This window comes from Vulpes lagopus, chromosome 3, assembly GCF_018345385.1.
Source record: "Vulpes lagopus strain Blue_001 chromosome 3, ASM1834538v1, whole genome shotgun sequence".
NCBI lineage: Eukaryota > Metazoa > Chordata > Mammalia > Carnivora > Canidae > Vulpes > Vulpes lagopus.
In genome coordinates this window covers 105,992,787-106,013,225 of record NC_054826.1, presented here as the reverse complement: position 1 = coordinate 106,013,225, position 20,439 = coordinate 105,992,787, and the positions used below count along the sequence as shown (strand labels likewise).

Here is a 20,439-nt window from a genome sequence, read left to right as displayed (position 1 = left end):
ACGTGGGGCTGGAACTCATAACCCTGAGATCAAGTCACACACGCTCCACTGACTGCACCAGTCAGGCGTCCCTGATTGTACATTTTGAAACCACTTACACTCTCTATAAATATCAGTTATCACTGACCCTCCACGTTGGTTCCTTGGTAGGGCTTTAGGAAAAAAAAAAAAAGTTCTGTATCAGTAAAAGAAGTAAGGAAGACCCTAATCTAATCTCAACGGCTCTGAGGTCCAGGAGGGCCTGGGCTTTCCCGTCCCACCCAAGTCAAGGGCAAAATCCAGAAGAGGTCTGGTGGGCGATCAGGGCTGGGGTCCCGGTTAAGCTCCTTTCAGGTCGGCCGTCACGATCCACAATTGCTGGCAAGGACCAAGGGAGACGCAAACCAGAAAGGTGATGGCAGGGGGAACCTGCGACGCGGGGCGTGTGTTGTCGGGGGGGAGGAACGTTTGAGCCGGAGAGGGAGGTTGGCGCCGCAGGGACCAAGCATCTGGTGCAGTGGAAGGGCACCGGGGCGCAGGAGCTCGCCGTCCTAGTGAAAGTGGGGCCCAGTGAAAGGGGCCAGCGGGGAGAATTTCGGTTCCCGCCCGGCGACTCCCTGCTTCGACTACACTAGCGTCCGCAGACGCCCTGGGCCCCTCGCTCCACCCCCAGGAGGGCGGGGTTAATCGGACCGTACCATGATGCCCTTCTAGGGGTGGAGGTGAGTCTTGGGCCAGCCCTGCAGGGAGAGCCAGAGTACTTTGCTAGGAAAAATAGGGTTATGTATGTTGCCTGCAAGTTTCTTAATCGCTATGCTTCCCCTCTGTCTAAGAGGATCCTCGGTACTCCCTGAGGGGTTGCAGAGTCCAGCCACGCTCCCCCCTTCCCTCTCCACACTTCGTGCATTCCTCCGCGGTACGTAGGCGGGGGAGGCGTACATAAGCCTCGACGCAGGAGGCGGGGCCGCTCAGTCCTCGAGGCGTCGGTGCTCTGTGGTGTTCGAATCTTGTTGCTTGCCGGCCTGTGCGCGCGTGCGCGGACATGGCCTCCAACGGTATGTAAGGGCGCGAGGCGGCGGCGGCGTGCCAGCCTGGGGCTTCGGTCCCTCCCAGCTGGGCTTTTTTTTTTTTCTAGTGGGACCCGGGTGGCGGATCGCGTGTAGGGTCTTCTCGCACCGCTGTGGCGGGAAGCAACGGGCGGGGTGGAAGGGGGGGGGGGAAAGGCCTGTGTCGCCATTTTGTTTCGCTTCTCCGGAGCCTTGCGCGTGGTAGGGGATCTTGCCGTCTCAGTGCCTTTACTTGAGGTGAGATTTGACAGGGACGTTTCTTGGTAATTTGAAACGTGAGGCACGCATGGAAACGCTCGGTCCCGAAGCCCTCCCCCCCCCTTCCCAGCCGCGAGCTCGGGCCCCGCTTTGTCGCAGTGCTGCATCCGGGCACTCGGTGCGCGCACGCGCCCTGCTGGCCCCTCCCCCCTTTCTCGCGGCGCGAACCCCCCTCCCGCCTCGTGTTAGCCCTGCTTTTTGTCGCGATACTCTCCGCTGCAGGCTCCGCAGCGCGCGTCCGGTGTGGGCCTAGCCCCGGGGGTCCCTCGGGAAGGGGCGGGACCGCCTGCTTCCCGCCTCGGTTGCCACGCGGCCGGGGGCGGAGGCTCGGGATCGGGGCCGTGCGCCCGCTTAACGGTTTGGGGGAGGCCCATAGGGGGTCGTCTAACGGACTTGGGACCGGGCCCGAGGGTATTCCCGCCTAAATTTCCGCTTTCCGAGGTGGGAGCCGAAAGGAAAGGCCGCCCGAGGCCACACCCTCTCCCGATCCTTTGCCCTTTTCCTGCGGGGGAAGCGCCTCGTTTCCTGTACTGAGGAGATGATGAGTTGATTTGGGTTGGTGCGCCTTCATTGGGGGCGATTTAAAAGCCCTTTCGACATTTGGTTTTCCGAGACTCCCCCAACGGCCCCGAAGAAGGCAGTGCAGATGAGCAAACGGAATCGTTTGGAGCCACGGGGCTTGGCACTTGAGTCCCAGTTGATTGACCTCCGAAAGCGAACTCTGTGATGATCTCTGTTATTTGGGGTCGGAGAGTTCTCTTGGTTACGTGGCTTTGCACTAAAAAAGCCCACGTTGTCATTCTCCAAGATTAGGCAAAGGGTGAAGAATGGCCTCATTTGAGACCTATCTGTTCTTTGGGCTTGGTTGAGAGAGTGGAGGCCACATCCCCCTCACTGCTGCCTTTGGCTTGCATCAGAATCTGTCCCCAGTTTGTGACTTTAGCTCGACTGTTGAGGATACTTTCCCCTAGAGTAGGTAAGAAAATAAAATAAAATGTATGTAGGTTTGTGCAGTTCCTGACATCAGTTGAATTTACAGAACATTGTAGTTTACCACCAAGATTCGTTTTTTTGTTTTGTTTTGTTTTTTGTTTTTGGTGAGACTTCTTGGTATCCATTGTGAGAAAACTTGATTATGACCTGCCATCTTGTCCTTCCTGTCTTGAGGGAATTTCTGCCTTTTCTTGCAACATAGTTGATACTATCCGAAGGCCCCAGGGCTTGAGTTAAGAAATTCAATTCTGTTCTACTCCCAAGGATGGCTGAAAGTAATGTAATTGTATTTTCTTTTGCAGACTATACCCAACAAGCAACCCAAAGGTGAGTTGTTTCAGGACTTCCAGTTCGTAGGGTGGCAAGGGTGGCTAAGGTATCTTTTCTTGATTCCACTGGTTTTCTTTTTTTCCAGCTATGGGGCCTACCCCACCCAGCCTGGGCAGGGCTATTCCCAGCAGAGCAATCAGCCCTATGGACAGCAGAGTTACAGTGGTTACGGTCAGTCAGCAGACACTTCAGGCTACGGCCAGAGCAGCTATGGTTCTTCTTATGGACAGACCCAGAACAGTGAGTCTCTTTTAGTGGGTTACCCCGCCTCTTCCTGCTCTTTGAATGTTGCTTTTCTTAAACATTGGTGAAATGTTGAAACTGTATTTCTTTATTTGTAGTCTGTAACCCTTGAACTTTTTTTGGAGTTTGAATCTTTTCAAACAAATATTTAACTGGTTTGTAATTCTGGTTCCTTTTATTTCTGACTTTTAATTTTTCTGTTTATATTCTCCTCCCCATTTCCCTTCAGCATGACAATGAAATGTGGAGAGGAGAGTATTCCCTAAATGGAGAAAGTTTTAGTTTTTTTTTTAAGATTTTATTTATTTATTAATGAGAAACAGAGAGGAGAGAGAGGCAGAGACACAGGCAGAGGGAGAAGCAGGCTCCGCGCAGGGAACCCGATGCGGAACTCCATCCCGGGTCTCTAGGATCACACTCCGGGCTGAAGGCAGCGCTAAACCACCAAGCCACCTGGGCTGCCCAGTTTTAGGTTTTTCATACAGGGAGGAAATGATTTGCTTTGAAATGATTTGAAGTCAGATTACTATGTATCATGGTGATACACAAGCGGTAGAATGTACCTTGAGATCCTAAATGTACATAATGTGGGTTTCCCTATTTGTACTACACATTTCTGAGAGGGTTAAAATGCTTAATGAATAGGAATCTCTTGGGATGGGATGCCTGGGTGGTTCAGCGGTTGAGCGTTTGCCTTTGGCTTAGGGCGTGACTGACGAGTCTCACATTGGGTTCCCTGCATGGAGCCTGCTTCTCCCTCTGCCTACATCTCTGCTTCTCTCTCTTTGTGTCTTTCATGAGTAAATGAAATACCTTTTTTTTTTTTTTAAAGGAATCTCTTGGGTTATGAATAGTATGGTCCTGGAGACTGGCTTTGGGATAGGTGTGATGAGATTGGAACTCTGAAGTTGGTGGAAGTTAAGAATATTAGCCTTAGGGTGGGAGGGGAAGGGCATCTTTGAGCAAGATTTAAAAGATTTCCAAGGAGCTTCCAAGAGGCTGACTTTTCAAGTATGGGTAACAGTAGTAGTACATAAAGTTTTCTTTAACTTGTTTCTTGCTTTTTTCCTCATAGTCTTTATGACTTCTTTTACTTGTAGCAGGCTATGGCACTCAGTCAACTCCCCAGGGATATGGCTCAACTGGTGGCTATGGCAGTGGCCAGAGTTCTCAGTCATCTTATGGGCAACAGTCCTCTTATCCTGGCTATGGCCAGCAGCCAGCTCCTAGCAGCACCTCGGGAAGGTAAGGAGTTTGAGGGGGAGGTTTGGAATATGGTTAGAGGTGAATTGATAAGGAATGATGTGATCAGCAACAGGAGCAATTAGGTGGGGGGAGAGGGAGGAGTCTTTGTAATGGAGTGGGGTAGAGAATGGAATGCGCCAAAGATGAAGTCTTGGACATGCTGGCATTCTGATTCTGTTTGTTTCTCTTTCCTTAGTTATGGTAGTGGTTCTCAGAGCAGCGGCTACGGGCAGCCCCAGAGTGGGGGCTATGGCCAACAGTCTGGCTATAGTGGACAGCAGCAAGGCTATGGACAGCAGCAAAGCTCCTATAATCCCCCTCAAGGCTATGGACAGCAGAACCAGTACAACAGTAGCAGTGGAGGTGGTGGCGGAGGGGGTGGTGGAGGTGAGGGGTCTTGAGCTTTGCATCATTCCTACTTTTTGTAGAGATTTATATATACTGCTTGGCCCCTTACTCTAAAAAATTCTTAAAAGTTTTTTTTTCTTGTTTCTTAGCTGTCTTTATTTTCATCATTCTTAATCTTTTGGTACTGTTTAATGCCACGTGTGTTTTTCTTTAAAGAATCCTTTGTTTTCTGACAGGTAACTATGGCCAAGATCAGTCCTCCATGAGTGGTGGCGGCGGCGGTTATGGCAATCAGGACCAGAGTGGTGGTGGCGGTGGCTACGGGGGAGGCCAGCAAGACCGTGGGGGCCGCGGCCGGGGCGGTGGCGGTGGTTACAACCGCAGCAGTGGTGGCTATGAACCCAGAGGTCGTGGAGGTGGCCGTGGAGGCAGAGGCGGCATGGGGTAGGTGTTCTTGTGAGCTAGGGCGTAACATCAGTGGGGAGTGTGAAGGGTTGCATGAATCTCCCTTGAAGCTCAGTTCCTTAGTGCATGGTTAGTTTTTTTTCTAGGGATTTGTGAGGGCTTAGAGTTTGGGGTATTGATGGTCTCTTTGTACATTCCCATTTTTTTATGAGAATTGGGGAGCCTGAACTCCCACCCACACCTCTGAGTAGAGATTTGAGTACTGACACTTGTATTTCCAAAGAAAAAGGGAAAATATACATGGGTGTATGTGGATTGGAGTCATTGATATCCTAGGCAAAAAACATGGAAGTAAAGTCTTCTTTCTCTGCAAGGGAAACCGATGATCCCACTCCTGGTAATAGGGAAACTTGTTTACACGTATTCCCATGTGTCCTCTAAAGGAGTTGCTAATGCTTAACCTCATGACTTCAGCTTCCAGGAATTGGCTACTCTTACCGTATATTGTAGTCATTTGAATCCATGAGCTTGATTTGCAGTAATTTGACTGGCAGTAATGATTTTGTGTGTGACTTGGTTTATGGGGCTGTCTGAAGTGTGCAGACCTTTTGGACAAAATACGCTTGACAGTGGTGTCCCATCTCTTTGCTCCACTGTCCCCCTCCCCTGGTTACTTGTCCAGCTGGACCTTCTCTTTCTTCCCCTTCCCGCTGTAGTTGATTGAAGTAAAGCCTTAGATTTGATGTTAAAGCATTGGTCAAATCTGTTGGTAAACATGATTTGAAGGACCCTCCTCTGTCTCCCTTTGAAAGGGGAGAAATGTCAGTGTGTTACTCCTTTTTGGGAAAAAGTAGGTTTTTTAAATGAGAGTTTGGATATGGTAAGTATTCAGAGGTGGGTGGGGGCAATCTCAAAAACCATACGAAAATAAGGAAAACTCTGTTGTGTGCGTGTGTTTAATGCAAAACTTTAAAAAGAAAAACAACTGTTATGTGACTGTTAACTTGCTCTGCATTTTATGTGCCACAGGTATGAAAGGTGACATTGCAAAATACTCCGCTCTTCTCACAGTGTAGAAGGGGTGACCCCGGGGGTGGGGGGAGATCAAAAACAGCTCAGTAGTTAGGATAGGGCTTAGCTAAGTTTGTCTTGCTTTAAGGGGAAATTGCCTTTGGTTTTGACTTTTTATGGAATGGGGTTGGGTCTGCTTGCTGCTTTCAAAGCAAAAACCACAAAAATGTGTTCAGGGCTACCCCAGCCTGGTGTGAAATGTCTTCTGGGTGAATTGGGGGTAGGGTTTTTAAACCAACTACTGGGTTGTCAACCACTCACGACAAGAGGAAAAAACATCTGCTACATCGGAAGAACGACCAAGGAAAATGGGTCATTTTTTTTTCCAGAGGAAATAGATCTATAACCTTTTAAAAAGCAAAATCCTTAAAAACTGTGTGAGAAATTGCACACGTGTGTGTGACATGCTCAAAGGTCAGACAAGGGGTGGTCAGGAAGGGAAATGTATTTTAGTAGCCACTTGTATCTTTTTCCCAAAACACCTACCCATGTTTGGGGAATGTTAAACAAAATCAAAAAAACGCCCTTTTGTAGCCGTTGGAAGCTTCATGTCCTTTCTTCTAACTTGTCTTCTCCAGCGGAAGTGACCGTGGTGGCTTCAATAAATTTGGTGGTAAGTGAACAGAGTTTCCAAAATTCCCAACTCCCAGCAATGCTTTGTCTGATTGTTCATTTGCAGATGTTTTAGCGTGTTTTAAGTGTCAAAAGGTTTTGAAGTGTCCAGAACCACCTCCAGAAAGGGGTGGGGGAGAATGCCACCTGCTGCCAGTTGTGTGCTAACCTGGAGGCAGGGGGGTAAGACTTGGCAGTCGTCTGGTGCCAAATTGGTTTGACCCAGGTTACTAAGAGGTGTTTAGTAGGCCTCTGACAGGAGTGTTGCCACACCTGGCACTTAGTGACCACCATTTTGAGAAACTGGAGAGTGTGTGCTGGAACACGTGGTGCCAACTTGGCTTTAGGATCCTTTTGATCATTGTGTCCAAGGCTAGTGTGTGTGTGTAACAACCTCCAAATGTTTTAATTCTGGAAGGGGGATGTGAACTATTGCCCTGCCCTGAGGATGGTGAAGTTGGTATATACGTATCTCTATATATTAAATACTGAATGGTGTCAATGCAATCCTACATATACGTACTTAACTCAGATGGGCAAATAGAAACTAGCTCTGGGAAGGAAGGTGTGGACAACTACAAAGAAAGGTTGGGAGCATGTGTGGCTCATGGGAAATAACCAGGTCTTAACAGCACAAACTGAATTCATGGAAAAATGGCAAATTTGAGAAGTCTCCCAGTAAGCTGGAACTTTTCTGGTTTGGTTAACTAACAAAAGGTTTCTTGATTTTTCTCAACATTTAAAGCCAAAGGCTTGGGTTCATGATTTAGGTGACATTGAGTGTGGGTACAATATTTATATATGGTGAATTCAGATAAACTTTGGTCAAGATGGTCTCTGGAAAAAAAATAGAGGCTGCATTATGGAAATAAGATTTCTGGTCTGTTCCCTGGGACATGCTTTAAAAATAAAATAGTTATTATGTATGTTTTTTTATTTTCATGTGGTTGGGGAAACAACATGGTTTTAAGAATGGTTTGTAAAGATGAAATTAAAACTTGTTCCACAAGGGATAAATAAGTGTCTTTGGTGTTAAAAGTTTGGAGAAACTGGATGGATGCATATCACATTGCTGGTGGTGAGCCCATTTCTCTCTGGGGTGAGAGAATAGGGCCAAGCTATGAGTTGGTTTTGTTAACTGCAATGGGTCTCCCTGCTGGCCCCCCAATCTGTGCTGAGGACATTTCCCAGCCTGAGCTGGGGGAGGCAGAATTTCCTGGACTGTGGAGTTGTCCCTGTGGGGACTCAGTTACATACAGATCTTAAGGGGCCTGTGTCTTCCCCAGCCCTGTCTAGGAGTTTCTCTGGGTAGGCAACCCAGGACAGGGTTTGGATGAGGCTGTGAGCATTTACTGATCATTTTGCGAGAGTTTGGATTGGTGTTAAATTTTTTCCTTGTCTGTCTCTCCTTCTTGACTAACAGCTTCTCTTTCCTTGTTTGTTTTTTTTTTTTTTTCATGTCACTTAAGGCCCTCGGGACCAAGGATCACGTCATGACTCTGGTGAGTCTACAGCTGGCATGAAAGAATGGCTAATGTGGCATCAGGACTTATGTTGGCTGTTCTTTGACACTTGAGGAATCTGAAAAAGCAGGTGTGGGCGGGTACCTGGGTGGCTCAGGTTGTGATCACAGGTCCTGGGCCCGAGCCCCACAATGGGCTTCCTGCTCAGTGGAGAACCTGCTTCTAACCTCTTCTATCTGCCACTCCCCTTGCTTGTGCGTGAGCGCTTTGTCAGGTAAAAAAGTAAAATCTTTTCATAAAAGGAGGTTAAAGAAGGAAAATGAAGGGAAGGGAGTTTAGGTGTTATAATTAGCAATGATCTATAAACAGGCATGTATCAGAAATAATCTCAGTGGGTTATTTCCCCAGCAATTTAGTAGGTTTGGGAGGAGCCTGATAATCTGCATTTCTAACAAGTCTGAGGAGATGGTGATACATCTGTGTATAGACCATGTTCTCATACTGCAATGGATTTTAAAAATGTGGATCATGACCAAATTAGTAAATGAAAAGACCTATTATAAAGGGAAGGATTTGGATTTCCGTGTAAAAGAGGTTTTTTATCTTGTTTGCAGTTGAAAATTGACAAACGCTAGCGTAATTATTGTGTGATCTTGGGCAATGAACTCCTGAGCCTCTGTTTCTTTTATGGATGTTAACAATTTTCAGAGGAGTGTTGTAAGACTAAATTTAAATTTGTGAAATGGCTAATATACAGGCACTCATATGATAGAAGGGAGGTGGTTTTCTTTCATTTGACTTTAAGATTTGTTTCTTGAATTTTATTCTCTTAATAAAGATTTTTATTTATTTGAGAGAGTGAGTGAGCACAAGGAGAGGGAGAAGCAGGCTCCCTGCTGAGCTGGGAGCCTGATGGCAAGGCTCCATCCCAGGACCCTGGGATCATGACCTGAGCTGAAGGCCAGACATTTAACTGAACCACTCAGGTGTTCTCTTAAAATTTCTTTGTAAGCTTAATTAATATCCAGTGTTAAAGTTGGATTTAGAGTCACTTGTTTTGCCTTTGCTTGTTTACAAATTCACATTGTTTTTTGTTTAAGCAGAACAGGATAATTCAGACAACAACACCATCTTCGTGCAAGGCTTGGGCGAAAACGTTACAATTGAGTCTGTGGCCGATTACTTCAAGCAGATTGGTATTATTAAGGTACTGTGGAACATAGTGGCTGCTTTTTCTGTTGGTGCTTCAGGTTTTTGGACTTCCCATGTTAGTAAAAATAAAAATCTTAACTATTGCCAGCCTAATTTGTTGAGGAAAGAACGCTAGCTGTTGACATTTTCTAAAAGAAAGCACATCTTCATACAGAAAGGCACACTTGAGGGATACCTGGGTGGCTCATTGGTTGAGATACCTGGGTGGCTCAGTGGTTGAGCGTCCTGCCATCGTTCGGCTCAGGGTGTGATCCTGGAGTCCCAGGATTGAGTTCCGCATTGGGTTCCCTGCATGGAGCCTGCTCCCTCTGCCTATGTCTCTGCCTTTCTCTCATGAATAAGTAAATAAATAAAAAGAAAGGCACACATGATAAGGAGTGTCCTAAACTTTTGAACTTGTAGATTATAATCTTTAGTTTTAGCCGTCAAGTGAGATCATTATGATGACTTAAAATTCCAGTTACATGTGAGAAGGAAACAGTAGAAGGTGGGTAGTGTTATCTTCTGAGACTCATGTTATCTCGTGTTTCTTTTTTTCAGACAAATAAGAAAACAGGACAGCCCATGATTAATCTGTACACAGACAGGGAAACAGGCAAGCTGAAGGGAGAGGCCACGGTGTCGTTTGATGACCCACCTTCTGCTAAAGCAGCTATTGACTGGTTTGATGGTGTGTATGAGGAGGCTGGGGGGGATGGGTTGCACAGGGCAACTAGCCTTAGAAAACGGGTCACATTTTGAAGGTTCCTTTTAGGTTTTCAATAGTTTTTACCTGCTACTTTAGTATATACAGTTGATCCTCGAACAGCATGGGGATTTAGGGCCGCTGACCTCTTGTGCAGTTACAAATCTGCATATAACTTGACTTCCCGAAACTCAGTCATTTGACTACTGTTGACTTGAGCCTTACTTGATGAATTAGTAAACTTGTTTTGTATTTTGTTATTAAAATATAAACAGGAAGTTCATTTAATATGCCGTATTTGTTGTAAAGTTCACGTATAAATGTGCACAGTTGTAACCTGTGTTCAAGGGTAAACTGTTGTCTTTGACTTAGGTGTTTTCAATTATGAATGTTTTCAGGAAGGTGTAGAGTCTTGATTGTACCAAACTAAATAGTATCTTTTTACATCGTTATTTCATTAGGTAAAGAATTCTCTGGGAATCCTATCAAGGTCTCATTTGCTACTCGGCGAGCAGACTTCAATCGGGGTGGTGGCAATGGTCGTGGAGGCCGAGGGCGAGGAGGTGAGGACCTACTTTGTGCTGTTGGTAAAAAGAGGTGATGGGTAGAGTGGAGAGGATGGTAAAGGGCTTGTGTAGGAAGAGGAGATTGGGTTAAATTAAACCTGGAAGGGGAACAGACCCATATTTCTGTCTACACTAGGACCCATGGGCCGTGGAGGCTATGGAGGTGGTGGCAGTGGTGGCGGTGGCCGGGGAGGATTCCCAAGTGGAGGTGGTGGTGGTGGCGGCCAACAGCGAGCTGGTGACTGGAAGTGTCCTAATCCGTGAGTGAAACTTTTTCTTTTAGTCCTTTAAATGTGGTGTCTTTTGATACTAGGGCAGAGTCAGGGATCTTCTAGAGATGTCAAGGCCACACTGATGGAGACAGCTTTGGTTGAAAGCATACCTAATTAAGGCTGTTAGAGTGGGTACGATATTGGACCAGGTCCAGTAATCTGTTTGTTCCTGTTGCTGCTCCTGAGAAGTGTTTTGGCCTGAGGTCCGTTTCCTCACTCTGCTCTTAGGTCACTGGAATCTTTTCCTAATTGTTGGTTTACTCCCACTTTTCCAAATTTTCTGTCTTTTTCCTCAGTATATGTGAGAACATGAACTTTTCTTGGAGGAATGAATGCAACCAGTGTAAGGCCCCTAAACCAGATGGCCCAGGAGGGGGACCAGGAGGCTCTCATATGGGTAAGAAGGGACAGAACTGGTAGTAAGAGGTTGGGATCACAAAGCCCTTAAATTTTTTTAAAGATTTTATTTGTTTGCTTATTGGTGGGGGTGAGGAGGCTGGGGAGAGGGACAAGCAGTCTCCACATTCAGTGTGGAGCTCGAGGCAGGGCTCTATCCCACAATTCTGCCTGACTGAATTCCCACAATTCTTCTGAGCATCCCATCCCTGGGATGATCTGAGCCAAAACCAAGTCAGATGCTTAAACTGAAACACCCAGGTGCCCCAGAAAGCCCTTATTTTTAAGCAGGGAGGTTTGAGGAGGGAAGGTAGGACGGATTTAGGGGTATATGATCTCCTGTTTCTTTTGTCCTAGGGGGTAACTATGGAGATGATCGTCGTGGTGGCAGAGGAGGCTATGACCGGGGCGGCTACCGAGGCCGAGGCGGGGACCGTGGGGGCTTCCGAGGGGGCCGGGGTGGTGGGGACAGAGGTGGCTTTGGCCCTGGCAAGATGGACTCCAGGTAAGACTCTTAAATTGAAATGAGCATTGAAGAGAGGTCATATGATAGGAAGGTTTCATTTTGAGGGCTAGTTTGTAAGGCTGAGATTATAACCATAGTGGGGTGTGGAAGGAGGGTAGGAGGATTACCTTGGGGAACTTCTTTGTAGATCTCACTTGCATTGTAGAGATGAGACTTTCCTAGGGGAAGATGGGGTTTGGGGGTTGGGTGGGTGGAGAGGTTGGTGACTCAAACCTAATTAGATACTCTTTTTTGCAGGGGTGAGCACAGACAGGATCGCAGGGAGAGGCCGTATTAGCTTGGCTCCTGAGGTTCTGCAACAGCTTTTCTTCTTGTACCCAGTGTTACCCTCATTATTTTGTAACCTTCCAACTCCTGATCACCCACGGGTTTTTTGTGTCGGACTATGTAATTGTAACCATACCTCTGGTTCCCATTAAAAACCATCGTTTTAGTTAATTTTTTTCCTCTTCCCCCTCTTCACTCCACTGGAGGATTGATACCTGGGTCAGGAATGTGGGCAGTTTTTCTCTTTCAGATCATCCTGCCTAGCAGGAACCGGAAAATTTTGTTCCTGCTTAGCAGGAACTGGAATAAAGTGTTTGATAACTTGGTCCAGGGTAGAAAAAGTCAAGTGGCATCTTTGAAAGTAGAGATTAAAACTTCTTGTTTGGCAAAAATTGGATGTATGAATGGGGTAAGTGAATGTGTGGTGTCATGACTGTGGCTCAAAATATATGTTCAACTGTATGCGAGTTTTTCTTTTCCCACGTTTATTTACATGCTGGTCTTGGTTTACTGTTGTATCAGTTTTACCTTTTTTAAGATCCTTGGCTTTTTGACAGTTTTCTAAGGATGGGGCTCATATAAAGCCCCGATGTGGGACTCGATCTCTGGATCCCGGGATCATGTCCTGAACCGAAGGCAGATGCTCAACCACTGAGCCACTCAGGCGTCCCTGGGGCAGTATTCAGATTGGCTGGCACATACCTAGCCAAATTGGGTCTTTGGTAGGACGGAGTGTATACCTACGTCATGGCAGATGATGGAGTTGCATGGGTTAGTTATATGGCTCTCAGAATCAGAAAATGGTAGAACCAAGATTGAGGCCTAGCCTTAGGACTTAATTTTCATTTCTTAGCATTTTCATTCTGAAATCAGTGTTCTCCAGGGGACAAACTCCTGTCCAAAAACCTTTGCTTAGGTCTTTCTTAAGAGGTTGCTAAATTTGAGGGAAGAGGGACAGGAATCAATTGGTGGTAAGGAGAGGGAAGGTTAGATGGTGAATGTGTCATGCCCCCCCCTCCCCCCCCCCCCCCCCGTTTTCTTGAGGTGGAGCTTGGGTAGGTAGGTGCTGTAAGAGGACAGTGTGTCATCACTTTCATATCCTGCCTAGACTCAGGGCTGTGATCATGGTATTTTTTTTCCCCTCTAAATTCTATTTGACAGCACGAGCAGGGGGAGGGGCAGGCAGAGGGAGAGGTAGCAGGAGGCTCCCTGCAGAGCAGGAAGTTTCTTGGGACCAAATCTCAGGACTCCCTGGGATGACCTGAGCCAAAGGCAGACACCTCACCATCAGAGCCACCCAGATGCTCTGATGGTATTTGGAGGTTTTTAGGCTTGAGCCTTGATGGTGGATAGCCCTCCCTTTTCAGTGAAGGGTTTTGGAGATAAAGGGTAGGACCAATGAGTTAAAACCTTAGACATTTCCCCTAAACTTTACCATATGCCTTTCCTCACCCCCCCTCCAATTTTTGATTTTCAGTTCTCAAGTATGAATTTAAAGGACTTAACTTTACCTGCCAGTGAGTTATTGAGCATGAATATTTTAGTCAATACAGAACGGAAAATTACAGGCAATAGCAAAATATTTTGCTGTCAGAAGCATAGCTTGTGGAGTCATTGGGACTCTTTGGGAAGTGCTTTCCTCTCTTGAAAGTTGTCAAGTATGTTGAAGGTGTTCTCTGGGGAAGGTTGCTTCATCAAACTGGGTGATGAGACAGGGAAGCGATTGCTTTGTCGAAAGAAAAAGTTGCTTTACTGTCTCTGAGTGGGGGTGCTCAGTAATCCAAGAGTAGTATGTGAATGGCTAAGGTTCTCCCAGGCAGTCCTTTGGTTTGGCTGTTGAATTTGGTACATGTGAGAAGCCTTCATTTAGAGCCAAGGATGTGCCTTTACTATTTATTATTTGATCTGCTATTTTTTTGCTCTGCTTGCTTAAGTGATTGGTTTGAGTAACCTTATCCATGTTAAGTTTGTTTCTGCTGCACCTGCTAGAGTTCTGCTGTCTAGGGTTCAATTATGGTTTCTTGATCCCTGTTGAAAGGGATGAAGGAGGTTGGAGCTCCTTGTGAACTTGATTACTGACTTGAGACTTACCATTACAGTCATATCTTTAAAAGGGTTTAGTGGGTTTTTTTATTTTAAAAAAATCTTTTTTTTAAAGATTTATTTTTATTTATTTGAAAGAGGGATAACAAGAGCATGAGCCCCAGGGGGAAGGGCAAAGGGAGGGAGACCAGCAGATTCCCCCGGAGTGAGAAGCCAGATGTAGGGCTCAATCCCAGGACCCCGAGACCGTGACCTGAGCTGAATTCAAGAGTTGGACATTCAGCTGTGATTGAGCCACCCAGGTGGCCCATGAGTGGCCTTGCTTTTAAAGGAAATAGGGTCCCAGGTTTCTGGTGAGTTGGTAGATCCAGTTTGGGGGCTTTTCTAGGACAATGGATGGAGATGGAAATACCAGCAGAGGGAATTGGTTCGGTTCCGAGCAGCTTGTTCTGGTTGCAGGTGAGTTGGGTCAAAATATGAGACCCATGGGGTTTTGGAATTTGGACCCTCTTTCTTTTTTGCATAGCCTGGCCAGCAGCAGCTATTCTTGTTTCTCTGGTGAGGGTTTTAGGTTTTTTAGTCCTTTATTTTCTAAAGAATACATTAATCTTACTGAAGTATGGAAAACCATTTGCTTTTTTATTTTTATTTTTTTAAAGATTTTATTTATGACAGAGACAGGCAGAAGGGAGAAGCAGGTTCTGTGCAGGGAGCCTGACATGGGACTCAATCCCGGCTCTCAATGATCCCACCCTAGGCGGAGGGTGGTGCTAAACCGCTGGGCCACCGGGGCTGCCCACAGTTTGCTTTTTAAAATTTTATTTTTTATTTATTTTTTAAATATTGATTTATTTATTAATGAGAGGCACAGAGGCAGACCGGCAGAGGGAGAAGCAGGCTCCCTCTAGGGAACCCGAAATGGGACTTGAACCTGGAACTCTGGGATCATGCCCTGAGCCAAAGGCAGACGCTGAACCACTCAGCCACCCAGGCGTCCCTTTTTAAAATTTTGAGAAAAAGCATGAGCAGGGGTAGAGGGAGAGGGAGAAGCAGACTCCCTGCTAAGCAGGAAGGCTGATACTCGAGGCCTAATCCCATGACCCTGGGATCTTGAGCTGAAGGCAGACACTTAACTGAGGAATCCAGGCGCCCCACACAGTCTGCTGTCCTGCAGCATCATCTGACAATTTTGTTTTGGGATCAGGGCTGGCTAACTAAAAAGAGGGGAGGTGTGTTTGCTGCCTGCTTTGATGTAGTCTTTAGTTTGGGTCCAGCCCCTCCGAGTAAACACATTGCATCTTTGTTTCTGCATGTTTCTTCCCACTCCACTGCATCCTCTTGGCCCTTGATCATTTGCTTTGGGTTTTGTCACTAGATCTCACTTTGACGCTAGTCTGCAAGAGAACCTAACCTTGACTGTTAGCTAGGGTTGGGGGGGGGGTGTCCCACCTGCAACCATTTCTGTGCAGTTTTTACAGAACTCAGATTGTTTCCTTCCTTTGAGCCCTCAGTACTTAGCCTCCTTCCTCCTATCTTTATTATTTTAAAATTTTATTTTTAAGTAATCTCTACACACAATGTGGGGCTTGAGAGTCCCCAGGCATCAAGAGTCACATGCTCTTCTGACTGAGCCAGCCAGGTGCCCCCTTCTTATCTTTAGCTTTTTATTTAGGAGTAATTTTAGACTTCTAAGGTATTAAAAATAATCTCTTTCATCTCTCTGTGAACTTAAAATCTTAAATGGTGCATGCCTAAGAGCTGAAGTAACGTCAAGTGGATCTTGCCAGCACATGGACTTTAGGGCTTGTAGAAATAATTGGGCCCTTGATCCATAGTGTTAATAGTTAGAAAAGCTTTTGGGCGGGGGGGGGGGCATGTTGGTGGCTCAGTCAGTTAAGCATCTGCCTTTAAGCTCAGATCATGATCTCTAGGTTCTGGGATTGAGCCCTGTATTGGCCTCTGCTCAGCGAGGGAACTGCTGCTCCCCTTAACTCTCCTCTGCTCCTGTGAGCACTCTTTTTCAAATAAATCCTATTAAAAAAAGCTTTTGGAGGCTGTCCACTCTAACCCTCATTGAGGCAGGAATAGATGAGGGGAAAAGTACTTAATGATCAGGAGTTTGGGTCTGGGAATAGTGCTCTCAGCTCTTTGGACAGTGGTGTGTTTGGGGCTGTAGTGCCGGGGAGAAGGGCTTTTTTTTTTTCCTCAAAGATGATTCTTAGAGTGAGGGCATGTGTGCTTTTGAGTGCAAGGTGGGAGGGAGGGGCAGAGGGAGAGAATGGCGTGCAGACTGTGCTTATAACTCAGAGGCTTCACCCCTGAGATCATGACCGAGATCGAGTTTGATGTCCAACCGACAGCCATCAAGGGGCCCCAGAAAGAAGGTCTTTATTTTTCTCAAAGATTTTATTCATGAGACATAGGCAGAGACCTAGGCAGAGGGAGAAGCAGGCTCCCTGTGGAGAACCTGATGGGGGACTTGATTCCAGGACCGCAGGATCATGACCTGAACCAAAGGCAGATGCTCAACCACTGAGCCACCCCGGTTCCCTCGGAAGGGCTCCTTTAACAGAACACTTCAGAGCCACTAGGTGAGGAGAGGAGAGGAGAGGAGCTGGAAGTATTGGGTTAAGGATTTGGGATTCTCTGTGCTGCAGTGGGAACCAAATTAGGTGGCTTTAAGTGTAGAGCTCTGGAGGAACCTCAGTGGGATGAGTATGGGAAGAATAAACATTGAGGGGAACAGGAGCCAAGCATTCCAGGTAGCATCCTGCACACACCTCGGTGGCAGTGTTGCACAATTGTACCAGTGCCCTGTAGCTGATTCCATTGTAACTTGTTCACTTTTGTGTCCTTAGAGTTTAACTGTAGCGCCTTCAGGGAGTGTCTGATAGAGATTGTCCGGACTTTTTAAAGGTTTTTAATTTTTATTTTTCCAGAGTTTCAGAGAAGGACAGCCTATTTACTGTCTTCCTAAGTAAAAAAGTACATGTACATCCTGATATGGGATGGCCTCTACAAACCTCAAACCGGGAGCCAAATCCTCTCTAGCAATGTGTCTAAGTTGAACACATGAATTATTTGGGGATTTTGTTAACATGTGGATTCTAATTCACTGTGTAGGTCCAGGTGGGACATGAATTCTGTGGCAGTGTTGAAGTTGCTTGTTCAACTGCACATTTAGTTTATAAATTTTAGAGATTCTTTTTCTGCTATTTCCCTCTACCTTACCCCTGTGAAGGGGGGAACTTTGTAAAGCTTTCTGTATAAATAGTGCTAGCTAAGCTAAATGTCACTCTATGGAAGGTTGAGTTCTGCTTAAAGATTTTGCTAAATAGCACAGGTTTTGCCTTTTCTCAGAATTCTTTGTTCTGGGCTTAGTATCAGGCATGGTACTGGGTAGGGGCATATTCAAGTTTGCAAGGAGACCAGTAATAATTTTCTTTAAAGACCATTTTTAAGTAATTTCTACACCCAGCATGGGGCTCAGACCTAAAACCCTGAGGTCAAGGATGGTGTGCTCCACCAACTGAGCCAGCCAGATGCCCGTTATTTTTTCAGTCTTCTGTTGATTGGTGGTTAGTGCAAATGTTGATTAAGGTGTTTTTTATGTTAAGTCACTGGGGAGCTTAGGAACAAAAACATCTTAGAGGAGGTATTAACACTAAGGTGTACTGGCTATGGACCAGTTGTTGCTGGTGATGAGTTATATCCTATTATCTCTATAAGATGGGAATGCTGAGGGACAGACTGGCCATAGGCTCATAACTGATGTGAAGTGGAGCAGGGATTTGAGTTTCTATCCTTTGGCTGTAGAACTTGTGTCTTTGACCATGATGATGTGCTGTAGTTAAAGACTTAAGCAGAAATAAGTTCTTCAGAGCATGGGTGGCATAGTAAAGTGTCCGACTCTTGCTTTGGGATCAGGTTGTGATCTTAGGATTGTGAGCCCCTGTGTGGGGTTTGCTTGAGGTTCTCTTTCTCTCCCTCTGCCCCACCCCCTGCTCTTGCTCTCTAAAAAATAGTCTTAAAAAAGTTCAGTTGTCCTGTGCCTCCTCTCACCCCAGTATCCCCAAGGAAAAAAGCTCCCATGAAGTACTAAAGGAATAGTTTCTTAGAACTATTTCTTTTGCTTCAGGCCTGCATTTTTTTTTTTTTTTTTAAGATTTTATTTATTTGGGACGTCTGTGTGGCTCAGTGGTTGAACGTCTGCCTTCAGCCCAGGGCATGATCCCGGGGTCCTGGGATCGAGTTCCACATTGGGCTCCCTGCATGGAGCCTGCTCCCCCCTCTGCCTACGTCTCTGCCCCTCTCTGTCTCTCATGAATAAATAGGTGGTGAACCTGATGTGGGACTCCCATCTCAGGACCCTGGGACCACAGCGTTGAGCCAAAGGCAGACAGTCAACTGCTGAGCCACCCAGGTGTCCCTGTAACTGCTCTTAGGATATCTGTTGTGTAAGAAAAGTGTTAGCTTGGCCCTATCATCTGAGAAAGTTTCATGTGTTTTTTTTCTTCCCCTAAGAATTTTATTGAAAGTGAGAGCCCTAGCAGGGGAGAGGGGCAGAGGGAGGAGAAGCAGACTCCTGGCTGAGCAGGGAGCCCAACATGGGGCTCAGTCCCTGGACCCCAGGATCATGACTTGAGCTGAAGGGAGACTCAGTCACCCAGGAGCATCTTCATGTGGAGTTTTTTTTTTTTTTTTTTTAATTGTTAGACGCTAGAGATACACAGTAGCTATCCATTGATTACTTTTTGCATGCAAAACACTTGTACAGATTTTGAAAAGCTTGCTTTTTTATGAGGGCTCAGTCTTGTGTAAAATAGACCCAACATGGTTTGCTTTACTACAACAGTCCTGGGAAGTACCACTGGAGTCCAGACAAAGATCAGCCTGTGGGCATGCTAGGACATGTATGTTTCAAGGTGTCCAGAGTTAGGGGACAGCATGTCCTAGGAAATAGGATATGAGCAAATATTGCTGGAATCCTGGGATATGTGAAAGGAAGATAGAGGTTGGAATCCTTAAAGATCAGGCTGAAAGGACTGTTTGGATGTCCTAATGTTAGAAATGAGTGTTCTTCTGCGATCAATTTTGATCACACCAGCCCTTTAAGGTAGACTACAGATAGAAAGCTTGTTGCATGTAAGACATTAGGGATAAGCCAGGTGGCAGCAGTGAGCTTGAGAAAAGGTGGTTAGATGTAAGTTGGATGATCTAGCTAGCACAAACATTATTAGTCTTGGATATTAGTCGTTCTTTTTTTTTTTTTTTTTTTTTAAGTAGGATCCATGCCCAACATGGGGCTTGAACTCAAAACCCCGAGATCAAGAATCACATGCTCCACTGACTGAGCCAGCCAGACACCTCTGGATGATAGTCTTAGAAGTTAGTTGGAAGAGCTAGTATCCGCAAGACTGATTAAATCGGGGCTTTGTGGAATGTGTTAGGATTTATTATTTATTTTCTAGTTAAGATGATACTGCCTTACGTCAAGATACAGGGATGAAGAAGGGTGACCTCTTTTGCAAAGTCCTTGCAGAACATATAAGTGAACACATTTCAGCATTTTATGGGGAGGCTGGCTAGAGAACAAGCCTACAGGAAACAGTGGTTTGACTGATGGCTCTTTTTGGAAAGCTCTGCTTTTTCAAGTAGCATTAGTAGTAGTTAGTCCCATGTGATGGCAGGGTGGCCTTCATGGTGGCCACATCTTACCTTAGTAGCTTCCTCTTGTAGCAAACTCCCTGTTTTCTCATGTTGCACTGGTGACCCAGTAGATCAGGATAGGGATGTGTTACACTGACTTAGAAGGGCGTGTATGTGGGGCATAACACTGCATTTGCTAGTTCTTGTGTCCTCTAGGTGAGAGATTCAAAGTGAAGTCTGCACAGTTCATTGTGAGCTGGTGTATCATTGTGAGTGGTGCAGAACCACTCATGGTGCACCTGTATGCCTGGATCCCCTGTATCTGATGATCTAACCCCTAAGAATAGAATACTGGTCTGGTGTACCTGCTTGTTGCTTTCTCTACCTACCTCCATCCTGCTTCAAAGCCAGAAAGAATCTGGGTGCAAAGGTATGTAGAATGGGATCCTGGGATCCTGGTTCCCCAACAGCTTTTGCAAGGCTCCTTAAGTGCTGTTTCTTGGAGAAAAATACTATTTCCCTTTAGGCAAAAATTAAATCGAGAAGAAACTGCTCCTAGACTCATTCCCAAAGTTTTAGTTTGTGGTTGGCTTGTTTTCTGGGCAAAGTATAACCTGTAACTCCTCTAGGGGGTGGCAGGGAGCAGAAGGAACAATTAAGCCAGCTGAAGTCAGTGCCACAAGGAATCCTAGAATTCTGCTTGATTTCTTGTGCTCTTCTATGTTTAGAGGATACTCTGTCTCTCCTTGAAAATTTCAGTGCTCTAATTTTACTTTTTTTTTTCCCTAAAGGAAAAAGTGAAAGAAGAT

At 46.0% G+C, this 20,439-nt stretch overlaps 1 protein-coding gene across 3 annotated transcripts; it reads left to right on the top strand.

Annotated features, from left to right (window-relative positions):
* Nucleotides 1-918: 918 nt before the first annotated feature.
* FUS (FUS RNA binding protein) lies at nt 919-12,264 on the top strand. Of its 3 annotated transcripts, none has more exons than XM_041749597.1 (15): nt 919-1,034; nt 2,600-2,624; nt 2,713-2,867; nt 3,974-4,115; nt 4,312-4,502; nt 4,700-4,907; nt 6,518-6,552; nt 8,021-8,053; nt 9,118-9,221; nt 9,767-9,896; nt 10,373-10,474; nt 10,614-10,737; nt 11,046-11,146; nt 11,503-11,650; nt 11,909-12,264. In XM_041749597.1, the coding sequence occupies exons 1-15, from the start codon at nt 1,022-1,024 to the stop codon at nt 11,946-11,948; spliced, it is 1,551 nt and encodes a 516-aa protein (XP_041605531.1). In that variant the 5' UTR covers nt 919-1,021; the 3' UTR covers nt 11,949-12,264. The 3 variants fall into 3 exon arrangements, with proteins under 3 accessions (XP_041605531.1, XP_041605532.1, XP_041605530.1); XM_041749598.1 differs by having other exon boundaries at nt 3,971-4,115; nt 4,312-4,478; XM_041749596.1 differs by having other exon boundaries at nt 3,971-4,115.
* Nucleotides 12,265-20,439: the final 8,175 nt, after the last annotated feature.